Here is a 16,748-nt window from a genome sequence, read left to right on the forward strand (position 1 = left end):
GGAAGATAGCAGGAGCAGCGATGAGTCAACAAAGCCATGACGAAAGTGAATGAAGTAAGTAGATTAAGAGATGAGTTTTTGGATGTGTTTCTTCAACGTTTTATTTCGATTACATTGAGATGTGTACACTCATGTCCAAAATTATTGTCGCATATCTATAACTGTCTTCTTGTAAGAATATAATTTGATAATGATTTTGCAGGGTACTTTTAATACTGATACTATATATAGAGAGTCGGGAAATGTGTATTTGTAATAAATTTCATAGGAAAAGAATACGAAAATTAGCATGAGTAAAACAAAATGTTCCTAAATGGATAAGAAAATTTTAGTTTCGTTTTATTGTTCTTATTTACTGCTCTTTTGACATGAAATTTGCCACATACATGTCTTTGCCGATTATACACATACTAACATTATAAGAAATACCAGGCGAATTCGTTATCAAATTATATTCCTACAATAACATATTTATAGACATGCGACAATAATTTTGGACATAAGTGTGCATGCATTAATATTTTTATGATGTTGTGAAAGGTTATAATAAATACTTTTCCTATTACATTCTTATGAAGTAGGCTTCGCGCTACAAGCTTCCTGAACGCGACAACAGTGCACGACAGCGTTGCCGCACTTCCATTTACTGTATGCTGTTTCTTCATATAAGCGCGGGGAATTTAAAGATTGGGTTGCAACATGGCTCACCGCTTAACGCAGAGAATATGTTGAAGTAAACATTTTTTAAAAAAATAAATATTCTACCAACTAAACCCTTTTTTGTTTATAGTTCCAAATATTTGGATTACTAGACTTCCAAATTTTCGAACAGTGTTTTGTACGTTTCTCTACCTACCTTGGTAAAGGAGATCAGAGCGTCGTACATTTGCTTTAATTACACAAAAAATATCAAGTGATGAAAATTGAACTTTTCACATCTTACAGTTAATGGATGCATCTACATACTGTACACAGGAAATTATTTCACGTGATCTGTTTTCTGAGATATAGCTCTATAAACATTGATCTACCAAAAAAGTACGAAAAAATACGCACTTTTTCATTAATTTTTATTTTTTTCTCACTACATAGTACAAAGAAAATTTTTATATCTTAAATATTGAAAAGACAACATTCCAGCAATTCCAACGAGGTATGACAATGAAATATAAGTTTTGACTGGACGTCATGGCAGCACCGCGAAGTCAGGGGCCTATCTTTATGAAATGGATAGTAGAAGTATGTAACGCGTGCAGAGAAGCCCAGCATTGCTCGGATGAGCGAAACTTCGAAACTCCCGTGCCGACCCATGATCTAGAAGTTATCAAACTAATGCCATGTAGATCCACGAATGATGTGATATAATAACATTTATATAATATTTATTATTGTAGTACATAGTTTTTTGAGTAATGACTTACCTGTCTTTAAAACGCTAATAAGTGCTCTTCACTGTGTTCGTACAAACACTTCATCAATTTATAGTTCTTATACTATGAAGCATGTCTTATTAAAACAATGTTTGAGATCTAAGACTTAGATGACTAATGTTTAGATCACGAGATTCGAGATTTTTTGGTCTCAACTCTAAAACGAAATAACAATTGTCGTGTCATCTCGAATTTGAAAATGAACTTCTCGTTTCATTTTCGAAGGGGGAGGAGAAATTTCTCGTTTAGTGGGTTACACAATTATGAGGTTAGGAAAAGACGCAAGTAAGAATATCGATCGGAGTACTCGTACACCACCAATATTTGCTCTTTTCTCATTTTCCTACTTCGTCCCTTCTCATCCTCTACTCTAATTATTCTCTTTGTCATTTCTCCGATCGTAAACTCATGTTGTAACATCATTCATGGCGAATTGCAAATGACTGCTCTATACACTGAGAAAAATCCGTTATCCGGAGAGCAGAATATTGTACACATATAGGAAATCTACATGTTCACTACGGAAATTTGTACGGAGCATACATTATCCATATGCTACATACGTACCGCTTTTTCCCACTTAGATGTTACATTATGTAGCTGCAGGATGTCTGACATTTAACAGTCTTCAGTATATTACATAAGTATGTGTATGTTATATACGTGTAACGTCCTGATACGTTATAGTTTGTTTTCAGTAATCTTATTTAATTTTACTTCATTATTGTCCGAGTTAGTAAAATGTGTTATAATTCATAATTTTGCAATATTAAATAATTTACATAATGTTTCTAATTTGTCGATTGTTTCTTCATCTGCACCTTACAATAAGACGTTATAGACTTTGAATTTCGTGCCAATTCTGTACTTTTTCTTTTTATTAGATTTTATGTATAAACTGTGATAAAAAGAGTAATTTTTTAAAAAATATTTCCCAGAATAATTACAATTGTTAATTTAGATTATTTAGCACACAGAACATTGCAAAATAGTTATTAAGTATGCTTAGATCATTATTTGTTAGAGGATATAAAAGCAGTTTCTTTTGTCTGAATAATTGACATGTGTAGCAACATGAAAAGTTCTGTCTAAGCTTCCTGGGCCCGTTCCCTTGATAAACTAGAAATTGTAAATACCTTTAACAAAAATCATGCTCAACTGAATATTCGAATCCCAGATTAAAGTTATGGATACTCAAGTTGATAAATTATGTACAACAGTGAGCTTGAAAGTTTATAGAATAAGCATGAGTATTATAATAAATGAACTAAGATTTCGAAATCTGGTTTTATTTAAGTATCCGAATGCTAAACAAATAACATCGATTACTTTCAGTTGTTGTTTCAACATCTGTCTCCTCATATATGAATTCTTTGTGACTTCAATAATCTCCTTATCTGTATCTTCGATCTGGTGCCTTGTTCTACTGCAACCTAGCTGCAGATGCATAGCAGTGTGACAACATAGTAACAATTAGCAGTTTGATGTTGGATTGGTACATGACATACGTCAGCTATATGTTACATATGTCCATCTGTATATAAGGTCCTTACCGCCTATATACAGTAATACGGAAAGTGTATAGTGGAACATTTATATGGATAGTATTATAAACATACGTATTATAAAACATCTTATAGGGCCTATAGTGTTTTTTTAATTCCCAAACCTACAGAATTTACGCATGCAACCTACATGTTTACTTACGCCACATACGATTTATTTCTTTGTGTATAGCCTATCGTGTAAAATATCACAAACAAAATATTGGGCATGAAATCATCATATTATAAAAAGAAAATGTGTTCCTCTGTAACACCAAATCTTAATAGTTAACAGTGACAATAATAAGTGTCTCTTCATGCACTGCCAGCCTGACGCCAATAGATGGCGTTAGTGTGCAGACAACTTTCAGATCTAGAACTACAATTACGATTAAACGGCAACTTAAAATTTCATTGCATTAACTGAATTATTTCAAAATAGAATTACGGCCGTAACCATATTTAGATTTCAACATTAATATTTGTGTATTTTTGTAGTATTATATTTTAACGATTGATTGCAACTTAAGCTATATTGTTCCAATTTAATTATTTGAAAATGAATAGTGATGATGCTAGACATGAACGTACTTTGCTCTTTATTATTAAGATAAGCTACATATATATAAATTAGAGTGACCACGTTTGTGACCATATTTCTTCGGGCCTGGGGTGGTTTTTATCATTTCACTTTAAGGAGAAGATTTTATATATATATATATATATATATATATATATATATATATATATATATATATATATATATATATATATCAAGGGTTTCACTTTGAGGGGAAGGGCTTATCAACTCTAAAATATCTTACACATACACTAAGCTGTTCATTAATACTAATATCGCCTTTGTAACTTTGAATTACTCAGCTAAAATGAATTCTTCAATAACAACTACCTTCGTTGCTTCACCACAGGACAATATGAGTTCATTTTGCTTTTCAGATGTCAGATAGGTTGAATTTTCTGGGACACTCTATATATTTTCACGAAGGGATCAAATGTAGATGGAATAAACTGTATATGTAAATTGATGTTACAAGTATTACCCTCAAGCTCCCTCAAAACAATCCGAGGATTATCAGACTACATCCACTTCATGTATGTTTTGCATTGTAATTTGCTAATTATCACTTGTTTCGTATCTAGTCATGTCGAGAGTTCCGGATAGACTATGAGAATGACCAATTCTTAAAGGACGGAGAACCTTTCCGATATGTATCTGGTTCAATCCATTACTTCCGTGTTCCATCTGCATATTGGGAAGACAGGTTACTGAAATTGAAGGCCGCTGGGCTAAATGCAGTTTCAACGTAAGTATTTATCTTCGGATTCATCTATAAATTTATTTAGTTATAAAATTTTGGTTTGAAATTATATTTGTAATATAAATTCCTTCATGATTTAAGACTTAGTAACCGTTTTGATTCCCGCTGAGAAAGCATTATAAATTTGAGCATATTACGGTGATTTGGCTACCATCTTAAGGTGGATCACTACCGGGAAGTCAGTACATATTTTAGCTCATTCCCTTAACTACTGCGCAATGAAACATTACATATTATAAATATTGTACTATAAGATAGAGATATATTTCAGTTACAACACAAGACACTGATTCATTTGGTCGTGTCACCTGTTATCGGTTGATTCGTTCTACAATGAGCACACAACATGGCACTTAGTGTTAGAACTTACTAGAAGTGCTCGGTTTTATGAAATGTTTGTTTGTATATGTAAAGTATTTTAAAATAACGATCTTATTACAAAATAGATATATTGTTTGAACGTTTTTCGTGTTAAGTTTCACATTTTATTTATATATTAATTTGCATTTAAGGAAATAGATTTTAAGATGAAACTCGCGCAGAACGCCATAATGCGTTGTTACCAAATTTGTACATTTACTGTAGTAGCCACAATAACAAAATTTAAGTATTCTAGCGCTTCAATTCGAGAAGTAAAAAGTAGCTGTGTATTGCGGTAAGGGTCTAAAACTAATTTCTCCAGTAAGCATCCAAGCAGAACTACATGATTACTTCCTTTATTATCTGGCATCATTAAACACTCGGCCCTATTTGGCAACGTCGCGCTATTCAAGCACCCTTTACCATAGAACCCAGGACACCTAGTGATTCACCTTAAACTGCAGATCACATCTTGTGTATCCTTGGTGCTGGAAAGCAATGTTAAACTTCAACGAAGAAACAAACGACAAAGTATCGGATTGAAATTCGTTGTCGTGACACAATTACTTATAAATATCGCTCTTGCTAATTCACATTATCACAATCATTATGGGCGCCGCGGTAGCACAGTGGAAGAGCGTTCACTTCTGGTGCATGGGTCCTTGATTCGATCCCAGCTCGAGCCAAGTGAGCTTTGTGATGGACAAACACCATGTGGATAAGTATCTGGAGGTTCTCCTGTTTCCTCCCACCAGCCTCGAAAATTACACACAATAACTTACCTTTAAGCATTTTATGTTATTCATCTCTGTGATCTATCGAATGGTATATCTTATCTGTAGAAAATACCATAGCAAACCAAAAATTAAAATGTAAGAGTTGGTCATAATTTTGGACTATATGTCATGAACCATATAGTATACTATCGTCTTGGCGCTGCAATGTAAGGTTTAATGACGGTACATTGCAGTATCAGTTTCATCTTGATAGATGGCGTGATTATCACACAGCATCAATTTTAAGTTTATAAATATCAGTTTTCTGGATTTCCTCCAAATTTCCCATACAGATTTATTCTTACCATATTATACTTCTCAGTTTAACCGCAAGGGGGCGGGCAACAGAGGCGGGTCCCCATAAGAGGATATTTTCTTATTTTATATATAAATAAAATTCATCCCAGAGTTTGGAGCTCTTAAAAGTAGCTCTAAGAAACAGTATTACAACTCCCCCCCCCCAGAAGTCCGTCCTGGATCCGCTTCTGACTGGCAAGTAATGAGGGATTCCCGTAAAAATATAATATTTTGGTTTGTTTTTATGGTTGAAACATGCCTTCCTGATTTAGTAATTTTAAAAGTCTTTTTGTAATTTGGATAGAAAATACAGGATGATACTTATTTTTACGCAACATTGCCGTAAAATAGCTAATCGTACATATGTTGCTAGTGAGCAACAATTACCAGCAATATGGTCCATTTTAATTAGGAGTATTTCTTAGAAGGAGTAACTGGTATCTGCTTAGTTGAAATTTCTTCCTACAGACCAAGACAGTACAAATAAAACAAACTTCCGCAAAACTCGGGAAGTAAATCTTCTATAGTAGTGAATTTGACTATCTCCTGTTAACGAAGAGTAGATCTATCTAAAAGAAGTGATTCGCAACTCATTTATATGAGTATTTTATGAAAGCAATAAGAATTTTAGGAACTCTCAAGAAAACGGATCAAAACATTGCAGTCTTGGCCAAGAATTTTAGGAATGATCCAAAAAATGTATAAAAAGATTGTGATCTTGGCCAATAATTAGTTTTTAGATCAGGGGCCACACATTTTTGAACGGATCCTAAATCGAATTTTCGTATTTTCTATGTAATAAGTACATCATACTGAGCTAAGTGGTAGTTTGGATTTGGCTACACTATGTGTAGTTCTCCAGATATAAGGCGTACAAGAAAATTTTTGTTTGAAATACACACGATCTTAAATCAGGGGCCACAACATTTTTGAATAGCCCCTAAATAAATTTTCATAATTTTTGCTGAATAAGTACATCACACTAAGTTAAATGATAGTTTGGGTTTGGCTACACTATATGTAGTTCTCTAGATATAAGGCGTACAATAAAATCTACGCCTGGATCTTGAATCAGAAACCACAAATCTGAAAGGCCCCTAAATCGAATTTTCGTATTTTCTACGGAATAAGCACATCATACTAAGTTAAGTGATAATTTGGGTTTGGCTACATTATATGTAGTTCTCCAGATATAATGTGTACAATAAAATGTTTGATTGAAATATCTTGGATCTTTCGATCGAATAAATTATGAATTAAACGACCAGTAAAGTTATCATTCCTGTGTGTAAGGAAATAGAAAGTAACCGAATCAATTCAGGGTTAATATGATCGATTGATTGGTACGCTTAACAATAATAATATTGTTGAATTTAACCTATTTTAATTTCGCATTAACTCTTAAACAGTGCTGTACTATTATCAAGAGAACTTTTTGGTACCATACACTAAATGCGGTCGCAGATCGTGCAATATTAAGTAAAAGAGTTGAAATATTCTTTATGACTTCTTTCATATTCTCGTCTTCTCATTTTATATAATCTTTTACTCTTTCCTTAATTTCTGCACTTAAAATCAATGGAACACATTCAAATTAGTAGTTTCAATTATCTTTCATTTCAGCCGGTGTTAACTTGAAAAAAATTACTGTACAATATTAACCGACTTAAGTTACACGAATATGTCTGACTTTTGAACATAAAAAATTATAAAACTATGCGTAACACATTAATGTGTAAAACGATTAAGAACCTCAGAAGTATTGTCAATTGTCAGTTAGAAGCAAGGGGTATAGAAAAGAAACTTCACCACAAGTTCAACTATACTCAACACTCGTGAAACAGATTATAATTATCGTTTGCACATCATTTAAGTTTGCAGTTCTTGCCATGCCATTTATATGCCTTAATTTGTAGTTATCTCACCCGTGGAAGTTTTGTCCGATTGACGGACTGGTGTATCTAGTGTTATACGATCTTTCATTTTCCTCACTTTACATCATCTCCAATGTTTATGCCATTGAAAGGACTCATTTATAATTTATTTCACTATAAACCTACTATATAGAAAACTTTTCAATTATATTAATGACCACCTCGCTTCAATGTACTTTGTATTGATAATACCAATATTAATAACATTAATATTGTATATAATTTAATTTGCTAAGCCTTCGTGTTATATAAAATATTTCAAAGTAAGTAATTAACTCTCACAAAACATGATCCAGTAATGTAACAAAAGTTGAAACTTTTATGAATCGATTATATTAATCACTTACTATATATACATTGTATTGTGTATAGTGAACTTGGTATCAAGTATAGCAACATAAAATCCACATTATTTATATAATCTCCCACAGCCAATCCAACGAAAACGGGTTCTGTACTACATGAAGGAACTTTAGCTGTGTTATCCCATTATCATCTGTTCTTAAACATGAAACCGCAAAATGGATGAAAGTTATGCTAGCAAAGTTTTAGTCCATAAGATCTTGAGAAACTGTGCTATTATACACACCCTTAAAGGTGATAGTGCCAGAGCACACAACTTCCAAAATTTAAAATTATTTAATTGTACGCGGGAAAAGCTCGAACAATTACTTAAGGATTATCCAAAATAATCACTTTAGTGCGTTTCCCAACAAAAGTAGAATAAGTTTAGTATGTATGTAATGTTATGTAAAATGTTTGATAATTTACTCTTTTCTTTCAGTGCTTGTGTACATAAGGATTTCAATTTTACATAAAATTGTAATTTTTGAAAGTCCATAATCCTAAATAATATATTTAATTACAATTAAATACGTTATGAAGTCGAAATTAAATGTTTTAAAACGTTCTATTAAATTTTATTTCATTTAAGCATCCGCACTTTGCCCAGAAACAGAATTCTCAGTTAATAATTAAACGTAAAAGGGCTGTAGCATCAAATTTTCTTTCTTTGGGATTATAATAGTAAAGTTTATCATTTACAGTATTCTTAATAATTAACAAGTTAAAATAACAATAGAAAATTTTAGCAGTGATTTTTTTCCTTGCTTTGTCTTATCTCTCGTCACATCTGTCACAGGCGGATCGAACAAATATGATTGGATGAGATGAAAAAGCGTCTCTTCTGTTGTTAATCTTCGGTAAAGAGGTGCGACAAGGCTGTCGTAACAATTTTACAGTTTTAAAGTTTTTTTTTTTAATATCCAGTGTTTCACAAATATAAAAAAATAATATGGCAACTTAGATATTCAAACTGTAAGTAGATCACGCAATAAAAATCATATTTTTGGCCTATAGGATTTCAAGAAAATTAAAGCTAATAATGGATTTTGCGTTAATTATAGTGAAACAGTTAACTGAAGGAAATTATTAACTTACCAGAACTGTGATTTACTAAATTGTATTCCTATATACACCCTCTTCTTCACAAACACATATATTGACAACATGATGGAACAGTTTATTTTATCTGTATATATATATATATATATTGTTATGAAAAAATTCTGCAAAAATCTGGAAAAATCACAATTTACTTAATGCAATGGAACATTTCCCTGAGAACTAAAATTCAGAATATTTGTTCTACATTTTTTAACGGTGCGATCTTGCGCAATGTTATAAAAAATTTCATGAAACTTTCTGTGACAAGTAAACCCATAAGAAAATATTTTTTAACCATTGACTGTTGAATATTACCTGATATTATGAATCTTATGTAAAATATTGCTGAAACCATATTACTGTTTACTTCTGTTGTGGATGGAGGTATTTCCATTTTGAAAAATACTAATGTGTTTATTTTGCAAAGTTTATTATATTTTTTAAAAAAACTGAATATGTCGAATTATTAAGTGTAAATAAACATTCCAGGTGAAAAAATGTTTCTTTATTTCCTATAAAATATAGATAAATGCATCCTAGCAAATGAGGGTAGTATAGTAACATTTTATTTATTTTATTTGAGTGTATATTTTAGGTTGATGTGGTGGTGTGGATTTACTATGTTTTATTCATACAGAGTATTTCGATAGTGAATGTTTTAGACTAACATCGTAGCAGCCCTCCCCTTTCATTTGAAAGTAGAATCAACACCCCGGCTCAGGCATACATTGAAAACAATGTCAATCGAACTCATGAGGTAATATCTGATTATTATTATCATCTCATTTAAATATGATCTAGATATATTCAGTGCTGCATAGCACAGAAGAAGATAGAATAATCGTTGGAACAACGACTAGTCAAAAATAGTGAAATGATTTCATTACAGAATTGGATTGTGAATGTTTTCTTTGTAGGTTATTCTTTAATATGGATAAGTTTGATACCTTTTCTTCCTTCTCCTTTCTTGTACTTCTTTTTCTTTTCTTCTTTCTTTTCCTTCTTCTTTCCTAGTCTAACTGCCATATTCATGTCATCTTATTCTAAAGACATTTCCTCTGGAATGTTTTTCTTTTTTCGGTGAAGTGGCCTCCTTATCTAACACACGGTTAATATATTTACTTTGGTTTCTACGGAGACCGTTGCTATTGAGATGACATGAGAGAGGGGGTTAGAGTTTATATATATATATATATATATATATATATATATATATATATATATATATATATATATATATATATATATATATATATATATATATATATATATATATATATATATATATATTGTTATATCCTCCCCAATCTCCTGACTGCGACTGGGCCAAGGAAGCCACCTTTCCTTTTCTCTTACTTGCGACTGGGCCCTGAGGTTCACCCTAACCTGTCCTTTGACTGCTACTGGGCTCTGGGACATCATATTCACCAACAACCGAATTTAAGGGACTCTATTGGTCTATGGACCTTAGTGATAGTGATTTGTGTTACATTTGTACGTACAACTGGATTTTGATAATAAAATGTTGTGGGGAAAAGTTATATATATGAAAGCAACAATATAATATTGTATTATAACCTGACTCGCTCTGCAAAATTTCGTCATTCCATGTCATCGACATTTGAGGACATCCCCATCCACTGTAAGTTAGAGAAAAGCATATAATAATGTTAATTGGATGCTTCCTTGCTGTTTGAGATTACAGTCAATTGAAAATATTTTTTCTTCTTCAGGTACGTGGAATGGAGCCTTCATGAGCCGGAGCCTGGAGTTGTGAACTTTACAGGTGATCTAGATCTTGAGTGTTTCATTACATTGGCCAATGATCTTGGATTGTTAGTTATTTTGAGGCCAGGTCCATATATCTGTGCAGAAAGAGAATTTGTAAGTTTGTCCTTATTGTTGATTTCTTAGTGGCGTGAATTTTCAACTTGAAGCAGGGGCGTCATTTCAGATTTTGCTTGGGGGGGCAAGACCACTTGATATAAGTAAAATTTCGCGTTTTTCACTGATTTACTACTATTCTATTGATAAAATCTATATACATCTCAAACTCAGGGGGGGCAAATGCCCCTCCCTGCCCCCCTAAATGACGCCCCTGACTTGAAGCTGTATGTTATTCAGAAATGTAGTTTAATGAAAGATCAGAACTCATGCCATAGATAGGAATCGAATTCGCAACCATTTGAATGAAAAGTATGAGTAGTATACATTCAGCTACTGGAGAGCCTTTATTTTCACTATAAGGCAAGGAAAGGGTTTTAGCAAATTAAAGATCATAAAATAAATACCTCAGAAACTTAACAGGACAACAATGACTTACCAACCCTAGGATCATATCCATAGAGCATAAGTTAGTTTCAAAGCTATCTTTTGAGGACATTGTGAAAACCTTTACAGCCAACAGAGACCGCAAAGTTAAAGTTTAGTTCTAGCTTTCTGTGTTTTCATTTAACTTACATCGATTTAAGAATTTGCAAAGTGTCCGAGTATAATATTCGAGACAACAGCTTGATTGTTTGTCATAATTAAATATAGCATTTTAAAGCAACAGACTGTTGATATCTCGGTATAATTTTAAAAAAGCATTGTCATTTGCAATTATGATAATACTATAAGAATATGTCAAGCATGTTATTCTCAGATTATTTGGCAATCAAATACTAATTAGTTTGGTGTTTTATCTTGTACTAAAAATTAAATTATGAAGTGCAATTTTGAAATCAAGCTTTACTGTAATGGAATAGGAGAATTACTGTGTGATGGCAATATCAGGTGTAGTCATGGAGCATTTTGGTTTCGTTGGTCATGGAGGGGGGGCGCTAAGGCGAATTCTTACCCCGGGGGACAACCAATCTAGTTGCGAAGCTGTTATGCACCTCTTAGTTGTGCTTTCATCTGTCGCAATGCAGAAAAACTTTCACAGTCACCTGAGCTCACAAATGGTCTTATAGGAACTTGAAATAGAACCCTTCACTGATGTTCCTCCTCCTTCATTGTTTTAAGGTTTACTATTTGGTCACTATTCTCTAGTTTCTAAAGATATATGTAATGAACACAGTTTTTGCCTGTGGTCCAACGACATCCTAGAGACAGGAATGAGAGAGAGAATGGCCCTCCCTGGTCTCTCTTTAGGTACGTCTTTGAAATAACCAACTACAGTGAAACCTCCCTTAACGGACACCTCTATAATACGGACAGATTTTTTGTCCCGACAAAAATATATATTCTCTTACGGAACAAAAATCTCCCTTTTACGGATACTCTCAGATATGGAATCGGACAGTCCTTTTTTCCTCCATCGTTTCAATAACCTCTTCATAACGAACAGGAATTATTCTTGGCTCTGATAGAAAAGTTTTTTCCACAAGTGTATCTATCATGAGTCTAGATTTGGCTGGTGAACCATCAAACAGAACAACTTCAAGCTGAACTTGAAATTCTTCTTTTTTCTGCCCGCAATAAATTGCTTTCTGGTGGAAATCCTAGAAAACCTTCAATAAGCAATAACACTCATGCAGCGTCAGTCGTTTGACCAAGAATTCTATGCGAAAGATCTTCCCTTCCTTAACAAATTGTCTTTTTTCCTCTAGTCCTTGCATCTTTCCCTTCAGTTTCATAGATAACAAAACAAACATAGTTTGTTTTACAATACCATTTTCAACGAGCAATGTACTTTTTTTTTTTTCAAACGCAACCTTTTTCTTTTACTTATGATACTGGAACAAGTCTGGATTGGAGTTCTCCCGGCTTCTTTTTTCACTTGATCTAACACGGAATGTACTTGCACCTGAATCCACAAAGTGGGGGTGATGTATATATTTCCTGAAAGCTTGGATCAAGGTAAGATCAAAACCGGTTACCAAAATTGGGGAGGTCTCAGCATTCCGCTCGATGGCAGCACGTAACTCATTTTTATTAACACCTTTAAGCGTGTCTTAAAGTCCATTGCAACCCCGAAAAATCTGAACGGAGGGACAGATATGAAAACAGAAAAAAATATATTTCATCATTTCAAACGTATAACGTATCAAAGTAAAATAAATCGTCTCGGGGTCCTCCGCAGGGTCACAGATGGGGTCCAACTCAAAATTTTTAAATAGAAAGGGGGTCAACTTGCATATCATATGAAAGTTTGTGTTAAATAAAAGAAGATAAATGAAGTATCGACTCTCTACGATAAGTCTGTGTAAAATAGTGGTGGGTCAAAATATCAACACAATCTTCATTGCAAAGTCTATAGCCACTTGTATGAATCTGAAACAGTGGAATAGGTATAGAAACAAAAACACGGATATGTCATTATTTCAAAAGTATAATGATTCAAAGTAAAAAGAATGTTCCAGGGTCCCTCGCAGGGTCCCAGACGGGGTCAAACTCAAAATGTTGATATAGGGAGGGGTTCAAATTGAGTATCGTATGAAAACTTATGTTAAGTGAAAGAAGAGAAAACAAGTCTCGACTCTTGATGAAGAAGTCTATTGCTACTCCTATTAATCTGAAGCGGTGAGACAGGTGTAAAAACAAAACAAAACAAATCAAAACAAAAACTAAAATGTATCAAAGGAAATGACTCGTACCATTTTGCAATGCTTATCGACAGTAGAGACTTGTCCAATGTCCAATTCTGTATCACTTAACACGAGCTTTCACATGATGTGCTTATTTAAACCCCTTGGCACTTGAACGTTTTGAGTTGGACCCCGTCTGGGATCCTGCAGTTGAAACTGGGATATTTCTTTCTTCGTTTGATACATTCTAGTTGTGCAAGTTGACCTCCCTTTTCATTTAAAAATTTTGAGTTGGACCCCGTCTGGGATCCTGCGGGGGACCCTGGGACAATTTATTTTACTTTGATACCTTATACTTTTGAAATTATGAAATATTTTTTTTCTGTTTTCATATTTGTCTCACCGTTTCAGATTTTTTGGGGCTGCAACGGACTTTAAGACACGTTTAAAGGTGTTAATAAAAATTAGTTACGTGCTGCCCTCAAGTGGTATGTGAATTAATGGATCTTTTTGCAGACCGATGACATGTACTTAAGAAAATTACCATACACATATTGTTTTTTGCAGTATACGAATATATTAACACATCCCTCAGCAATAATATTAATTACCAGAAATGAATTTCTCCTTCATCCCTCCCAGTATTTCAAATACGTACTAAATAGAGTAATTTCATATTGAATTCTACGTATTTACGCTCATATATGTATTTACTGTATATTACTGCATACAATTACAGTTGTGAGAAATTGAATCGGACATCTCTCAGTAACGGACAAAAATTCATGTTCCATTGATGTCCGTTATTCAGAGGTTTCACCGTATATTTTTTTTTTCTAATACCGGTCAAATTGTTACTTCCACACGAGGATGGCAAAACATGTTACGTACATTTAACACAATATTAGAGGAGAGAAAAACAAAATATTTGTAATTAAATTTTAAAAAAATACTTTCAGTTCACTCGTAGAAACGGTGCAATTTTTTATTAGCTAAGTCATCATAAACTTTTCGTATATATGTTTCACTGTGACCAACTACTGATGCAGAAAATCAGAAAAATTACGTGTTATGTTTCCTTGCTTCTTATGGATTTATTTCCTTACGGTATCAGGCATTCGTCGTATATAGGGTGATTCACCTAAACTCGCATCACAAATAGATCGGAAACGGAAGGTACAATCGACACGATGTTTTAACAGACTTCAAGTATAAAGAGAAGGAAGTCGTTTGATATACTTTCCAATACCACCAGATTAGAAGTGTTGCTAACCTAACATAAAGATTTTTAAAGGGCACTACGTCAGATTATTACATATTGCAAAGCTACATGTAAATGAAAACTTACAATACCACATTCATATCTTGGCGTTGCAAATTAAGGAAGCTATAGTATTACAAATATAGAAACTTGGCCTCCACAGCAGTAATGCCCATCAAAGAACCTTAGTGTTGGATATTATGACCATGCTATGATGGTTATAGAGTTAATAGAAAGGAAGCTTCAAACAATTGAAAAATTGGCATTTTTTCGAAAAGTTTTACTTCGAAGAAGCGCCTAATACGTATCACAACCAACTAAGTAGATAGTTTCGAAAAGTCACAGAGATCCTAATGGCGTTTACAACAATTTGATACCTCAAACAGTTTCGAAGATGTGGTAAGTACAGGAGTAGAGATTGCTATACTGCTTAAATAACATATATGTGATTATTACTTTCTCTTGTTTGCTTATGAATGTTGCTTTTGAGGATAACATTATAGCAATTGCTGTTGGCATTTGTAATTACAACAAATTACATAATATTACCAATGTTTACTATATCATTGGAACAGTTTGCTATATCTAATTGATATAAACGCCATGATGATTTTCTTCGTCTATTGGAAACAATATAAGTTGTTAGATAAGATACTTATTTATGTATTTTTCCGATATAAAGGCATTTAAAGGAAGACAAATTTTCAATCCCATGCAACATTGTTTCTATTTATTGGAAATGCATTATACCATGGCCCTATTATCCGACACTAAGATACTTTAGGTCTACCTTGCCCCATCCGTTTCAGTTGTGTCATTATTGTTGTAGAGGCTTTCAAAGTTTCATGTTTGCGCTAGCGCAGCGTTCTTAGTTTACAATACTAATTAATGAATTTGGTATTGCAATTTTTGGATTAGCATATAGATTTGATGTATGTAATAATCTAACGTAGTGACATTTAAAAAATTACAACTACAAGGTTGGGTTGCCAACATTACTAATCTGGTAGTATTACAGAGTGTGTCAGACTTCCCTCCCTTGATACTTGATATCTGTGAAAACAGCAGATTGATTGTACGAGGAAAGACCCAAAAGAAATCGGACTTTAGTTCTAAAAAAAAATAATTTATTACATTTTATACAAAATTCTTTCAGCCTCCTTCAAAGTACTCTCCATTAAATGCGATTCATTTCTCTCATCTTCTTTCCCACTGTTTGAAGCACCTCTGGAACTCTGGAACTTTTATATCGTCCAATGCGCTCTGCTAAGTTGTTTTTACAGCCTCTACACCATCAAAACATTTTCCTTCTAGATTTTGTTTAATTCTCGGAAAATATCATCATGTTGGTCAAAAAGTTTGGATCACTTTCAATCTGATTTTTCAAGTCCTGGCTCAAATTCAGACGAATGATTTGATCCTGTGTGAGCAGACCAGAAACAAACTTAGCGGCAACATGTCTCATTTGCAAAACCTCACGCTGGCACGAGCTCTAACACTCCTGCCTGTTTTGAATTATCATCGATCATGAAACGACGATCCTCGCTGATTTGGGGGCAGATTTGTTCGATGTTTTCGTCGTTTCGAAATGATGAAGAGCACCCAGAACGAGCATGATCTTCAACACTCATCTCACCACACTTAAAGCGCCCAAACCACTCAAAAAATTGTATGCGGTTCATAGTATCCTTCTTGAAAGCCTGTTGAAGCATTTGGTAAGTTTTCGTTTCCGATTTTTCAATTAGGAAGCAAACCCTCCTTGTTCCTTTGAATCTGCCATAACGATTTCACAGGCGGCAAACGAGAACAGTTGAGAAAAACAACGAATACGATCTAACGTTAACATCCT

General features: G+C 33.4%; 1 protein-coding gene across 1 annotated transcript in view; it reads left to right on the top strand.

The window, feature by feature from the left end:
- The window catches only part of LOC145671560 (beta-galactosidase-like), a 137,838-nt gene that overhangs the window by 22,628 nt on the left and 98,462 nt on the right, over positions 1-16,748 (top strand). Inside the window, exons 2-3 of the mRNA XM_081740747.1 lie at positions 4,136-4,299; positions 10,861-11,011. Of these exons, the coding sequence (XP_081596873.1) occupies positions 4,136-4,299; positions 10,861-11,011 (315 nt within the window). The remainder of the gene's footprint in view (positions 1-4,135; positions 4,300-10,860; positions 11,012-16,748) is intronic.

The sequence above is a fragment of the Thermobia domestica genome, chromosome 15 (assembly GCF_964235325.1).
Source record: "Thermobia domestica chromosome 15, izTheDome1.hap1.1, whole genome shotgun sequence".
NCBI lineage: Eukaryota > Metazoa > Arthropoda > Insecta > Zygentoma > Lepismatidae > Thermobia > Thermobia domestica.